General features: G+C 40.9%; 1 protein-coding gene across 1 annotated transcript; it reads left to right on the top strand.

The window, feature by feature from the left end:
• The first annotated feature begins 1,035 nt into the window (after positions 1-1,035).
• LOC125772423 (ovochymase-2-like) lies at positions 1,036-2,617 on the top strand. Its single transcript, XM_049444126.1, has 2 exons — positions 1,036-1,798; positions 1,846-2,617. The coding sequence occupies exons 1-2, from the start codon at positions 1,153-1,155 to the stop codon at positions 2,121-2,123; spliced, it is 924 nt and encodes a 307-aa protein (XP_049300083.1). The 5' UTR covers positions 1,036-1,152; the 3' UTR covers positions 2,124-2,617.
• Positions 2,618-6,268: the final 3,651 nt, after the last annotated feature.

Here is a 6,268-nt window from a genome sequence, read left to right as displayed (position 1 = left end):
CATTCCGCTTAGAGCCTGTGAGAAGCTAACTCCGCCACTGCTTGGAGTGCCATCTAAAGGATGCCAGGAAATACTATTGTGGTGAAATGAGTTTATTTTTCCCAGGTGGAATTAGGTCAGGCGTCTTGGAAGCTTTTACTTTTACTATTCATTTAACGCACTACATCTTGTATTAGATGACTGTTAACCTTTAAGTGAGTCATATAAACCAAGTTGAATATTACTTCATTTACCTGTTACTCACAGACAATTTATGCTTTCATAAATTCAGTGCTACTCCCTTACCGTCTCGTTAGACTACTGAAAGCAAAGTACCGACACCGCACACTAAACGGATGTCACCTAAACGTCACATGAAATGACAATGGCAGCTGCAATCTGCTGCTGGCGTAGTAAATATGGCGCGTTTGCAGTACGAGGGTAGGTACAACTTCTACTTCCGCCAGCACTTAACCCGAGTGTGGCGTAGCGTTAATCGGTGGTCAGCAAAGCATGATGGAGCTCTTACAAAATGGAAACACAAACACACAAAACATTCACAACGGTAGTCGCACAAGTATGCGGGGTGTTTTTTTTTATGAGACATTAAGCCAAAATGTACCTCGAAGCTTCTAAACCTCCAACGGCCTCCGGAAGCTTACTCTGAATGGGGTTTTTATAACGATAAACGCTGAACGGGTAGGAAATTGGTTAAAAGTGGAACTGGCACAAAGAGCGTCCGACTGTAGTCACTGCGTACTTGTTATGATCCTCCCTTTTGTACGGAATTTTGCAAAGAAGAGGAAGGATACTAACTCAAACACACACACGCGCGCGCTCACATACAGTGCAACAAGACCAAAATAATAATAAAAAAAAACAAGTGCGATAAACAGTAATGTCTTTTTAATGACTGCTTTCGTTTGCTGTGCTTGAGGCGCTAGATTATCAACGTGTCGTCCGCAAGCGACATGCCCGCAGCAATCACAAGGTGAAAATCCACCCGATGTCGGTGTCGGTGTTCCGCAAAAACCCCTGGTACCGAGTTGTGCTGAAGACAATTTAAAGAATTAAAAACACCGTTAAGGAACGTTTTGTTTTTGTCTGCTTGATTCGAAGGTTCTTCCGCCGCCGACCGGTTTGATTCGCATAAATTTTTAAAGTCACCCAGTGATGGTGAGCGTTAGTGTACGGCTGGTGATCGGTCTCACTGTTTTGCAGACTGCCGTACCACAGTGTGAGGTTGTGAGCACAAATCCTGCAGAATGTGGAATGCGCAATTCATCCGATGGTTGGCCATTTCATGTTGGGCTGTATCGGACGGAGCATAACGAAAGTCTTTACTTTTGTGGCGGTACGATCGTAACTAGCTCACTGGTGATCGTTTCGGCGCACTGTGTAAAACCTTATCGGAGTGAGATCCTTACGGTGCACTATGGTGTTAGTGATTTAACCCAGCGGGATCATACCCATTGGTGCCGTGTGGAAACTGTTATCATTCATCCCGATTATCGGGCGCCTGCTTTTAGTGACGATATAGCTTTACTGCAGTTGAAGGATGTAATTCCATTTGGGACACTAGCGCGTCCGATCTGTCTTTGGCCGGAACAGGTTCAGGAAACGGAATCACAAGGAGGAGACGATCTTACGGGTACACGTGGTACCAGCGTAGGGTGGGGCATTGGAGCACACAATGTTTACACGAGTGTGTTGCAAAGCGCCATCACGGTAGTGCTACGACAAAGCCGCTGCATGGAAGTGTTCACTGAAAAGTTGTTCGAATATAATGATTTCTTTTGTGCTGGTAAGTGGTCAAGGAGAAGAGGAGCGAGAAGAAAGTATATTTAATACCACTATTTCATACAGTAACGCCTGTGTGCAGTGGTAGCGGCGGTAGCGGGTTCTACGTTGAGCATAAGGATCGTTTCTATCTGCGTGGGATGACAACGTTTGGCATTGCACCGAAGGGTTACTATCAGTGTGGAGTTAACACGTTGACGGGGTTGCTTAATGTGGTCAAGTATACCGGTTGGATACGGGATCGCATACAGGAGCTTGAGCCTCAACAGACAACAATGGCGAAAAGTAAGATTTCAGATACATCCGAAAATGAAAATCAAAACCCCGATCCTACTACCACCTGACAATGCCACGCACAGTGATTATAATGGGTAGAAAGAAAAACGATGGAAAAGGAGAAAATATATTCAAACTATAGAATTTTCCAGACGTGTCATGTACATTATTACCACGTACGTTTACCGTGCACACAAGCGCATTTGGTGGGCTTTATCTAACTTTAATGATCGTATCCCATTTCGTGCAGTGTTCGTGCATATGAGTATGAGGTGGAGAGGTGATTTATTAGCATAATTTACCGTTCATAAACATGCCTATTGTTAGCTGCAAAATAATAACATGTTTTCATCGCTCATTTGCAGACCATTTGATACAACATCAAAGAAGCTGACGGAGATCGAAAACGGTTCGAGGGGATTTTTTTTGTTGGTTTCAGTTCTATGATTATCACATTACCATCAATTTAGTAACATACGTTTGATGGTCAAATTGCATTACATGGTCGGAAAGATCGACAAGATTGAGTCTATATTTTTGAGTTTCAAAAATGACTTTAACAATTTGGGAAATATATGTCATTTAAGCTTTGATATTTAACTCTTACAATAAGCTATCACAAAATGCCAAAAAGAAGGTTTTTGCAATCAGGATTGCATACTTTACGGCGTTTTGAATGAAAATTTATTTGGGAGAATTGAACAATTAGAGCAATTCCTTGTCTCATAACTAAATTTACGAGTACTGTCATTGTAAGATTTTTGTAATTCAATTCTCAGCGACTGAATAATAATTGAACTCACTCCTATTTAAATTAGACTCCATAAGCTTATCTGGTAATGTGTTCTATTTTGGGATAGGAAATCTCAATACCTCTTTCATAAAGTTTTCTATTTTCTATTATCTCTATATCGCCAGTAAGTAAGTTTAGCAACAACTAAACCCCTTATCCGATCGATACCTATCAACAGATGACCATTGGTACAGTGCTACAAGTTGCTCCAGCTAACTCCCCAATCGTCAGTCCACCCTTATGGCACATTAAATATCAATCGTCCGCTCGTCCGCCTGTGTGTGCTTTAGTGGGGTACGTTTAACAGAGTTCCTTGAGAGCCATGAACAGTGTGTTTACTTTTTGCTATTTTCCTTCATCCTTTCAATCGAAGCCGACCAGAAGCCAACGAAAGACGTTTCCCCGAAGAAAAGCACAACACTTACATACAACTGATTATTACACTTACTGTTTCACATCGCCTTTCCAAATGCCAAAGTTCCATTCAATCGGAAGTTTCTTCTCCCCTATGCGATTGTGTCTTGAGGATGGTCTCTAGTGAATCATAATTTAACATAAACTTTACCAACATGTTCCATTATCGCTAATCTAACCCACGGACACACACTGATCTCTCATCCCACATGCCCTGTGTGGTATTGAATCGACGGAAATAGTTAGCCGGTTTGAAGAGCATCCCGGCATTAGTCCCCCAAAAAGGTTGTACTCGTTTCCGATTGACGCACACATATTGCTCGTTTGATTGCTTCCTATTCCTTTTCAGTTTGTGCTTCCACCGGAGGAAATGATTGTACTTGCGCCATGAAAAAGATCGATCGAACGGCTGCACATTACGGATTGCAATGTCACCCGACGAACCGGGTGGCTCGTTGGTCCGTATACTTTTCTTATCCTTTTTGGAGAAAAAAAGGAAAGTATGAAATGTTTCGTTCTTATGAAAATAAAGCACAAAATATAGCATCGTACCCATATTCATTGCCTTGCCTGGGAGATGTTTTTTTGCTCTCTTTCTTTTGCTTCCTTTGTTATCATTCCTGGCCCTTTTCTTCATGATTGCAGTGTGGTTCAGATGGGTAGCAATATTGTATAAAAGGGATTGATCTTGGCCAGTAAGCTTGTCTTTCTGTCAATATGTTCGATTTGTGAACGAACACGAGCTCCAGCAGGTGGAAACACAGAAAACTGAGAGACTGTAGCGTGGAACAAGTGGAAACAGAAACCTATCGAAAATGGCCAACATAGGGCGTATGATTGACACCGAAATGAGTATTGCAAAACATGGCTGTTCATATTTAATGAAGTTTGTGTGGTAGATTGTGTCTACTCAATTGGTTCCCATTTTACAGGCAAACCCAGTCCGAACAATGAGCTTTTTTTCCACTTTGTCTCGTGCCACGTTCGTGTGTAATAAGTTTCGACACTCTGTTGTAGTGGTTCCGATCGTTACCGGTCGTTGTGCCTTTTTCGGGCTGATGAGAGTAAACTCATCATATTGACGCCCATTTCCTTTCGCACACACACACAAACACATGGAGCAATTTTTATGCCATTTTCCAAAAATTCTTACCCCACGGGTGGGACAAAAGGGCGAGAATATTAATGAGGATAAATTTGCCCGCCGATAAGTTCGTTAAAGCTTTCCGTTCATGGGACCGTACGTACGGGAAACGAGACCCAATCGGACCGGAAGTTGCTTCCTCTTTAGCGCGCACACACACACACACAGAAACACATTTTCACATTGGCCATTTGCCAGGGGCTCGATGAGCCCAACCGGTTTCCACTTCACACCGGTTCCGGTTCCAAGCGAAAGAAATCATTCCCGCTGGAAGGCAGCAGAAAGGATGAATGAAAGAGACAAGAGTAAAACAGAAAATAAAACAACCCCGAGAGCGAATTTGTACTGCAATTTATCATATAAATTAAACTTTTTCCATGAATCATTAAACTAATTTCTCATTCCCGATACGATAATGCAAATTTTTACGCCCGTCGTCCCGTAGGTTGCCATTTTCTTGCGCTGCGGTCTTTTGCTACCGGATGGTCTTTCCGAGAAAGCTTCTGGTTGGCGGATGGTGGAAAAGTTGACCGGCAGTCCTTATGAAAGCACTGCTAGCAGCGGTGTGTGGATGAGGGATACTTGGCAGATTGCAGCGCCAGTAGTAGCAGATGCAACACATCGACCGGAATCAGTGTCAAACCGGGATTTCTTGGTGTGAAGCTGGGTGGAAACAGGGTTTCCCACTGAACCGAAAGGGTAGTTTGTTGTTTTTGTTCGTATTTTTGTACCGTTCCTCCTTGCGGCCATCTTAATAGATTGGCGCACGGGGAGCTATTTTCACATTACAAGTAAATAGCTTGACGCTGCCAGTAATGTATGCTTTGGCGTTGTGTCGTTGGTGACTACATGGTAATATTGCTTCGTTTTATCTGCTATTAAAATTCCAAGAAGCATAAACGATCGATTTGATTTCATTTTTCCTGCTTTCTTTTTTCATGAAATTGTATTGTGAAATATAGAGCAAAAGTGATTACGCGTGCGCTTTTATTTTGAAAGAAAAAATATAATATAATAAAATTCCATAACGGGTATTCGTTATAAAAGTATGCTAAAAATATGCTTATTAAATTCTCAAGAAATCGTAATAAGAATTTAACAAATCTATTAACCCATTTCGACCAAAAATAAATCAAATATTTCTTGTTACATTGTATTACAAATTAAAACAACATAAATGAAATGCTGCTTGCATACTTTCAGGCGCTGCTCATCAGGTGATTCATTGCACCAAATAATGTTGTGAGATGTAATGCACGATCCATTGTACTATAAAATGTGAATTATATTACTAAAGGGTTTTAATTATTTTATAGACAAGATTCGATTTTTGTTTTTTTATTTATTGTTAAAGCTCATATTCGATTATTGTCTTTTGACACAACAATCAAGAGAAAACATGAAATTTATGGAGGTCGTTAAGAAGAAGCATAAAAATTTTGCGTTCAAACAATTCATTCAATGAAAGTAACATGTCAAACGAAACGTAAAATTAAAAATATTCATTAAATAAAGCTCGCATTGGTAATAAACTTCCAAATCTAGGCCAACAGAAAAACCAAAAACGAGAGAAAAAATTGCACCAAAAGCTTTTCGATTTAAAACACTAACACAACCGGTGTTTAACTTATTCAAAGTTATCAGTTAGCACTCGAACATGCAGGATGTAGCAAAAGCGTCTTTCCAAAAATTGCATCCTACCGCCTCACACTGTTAAAACAGGCAAAGCACAGAGTTACAGCTGCAACTTACAATCGGCAATATGAGTGCATTTGCTTTGCAGTTTTCACACCTTTTCGCATTTCAAACCACTCGACAATTTTCACTTTTCTCGTTATCAGTTCGATATCAAAACTTTACCC

Source organism: Anopheles funestus, chromosome 3RL, assembly GCF_943734845.2.
Source record: "Anopheles funestus chromosome 3RL, idAnoFuneDA-416_04, whole genome shotgun sequence".
NCBI lineage: Eukaryota > Metazoa > Arthropoda > Insecta > Diptera > Culicidae > Anopheles > Anopheles funestus.
Note: the sequence above shows the minus strand (reverse complement) of the source record. Positions and strands in the feature narration are given on the sequence as shown.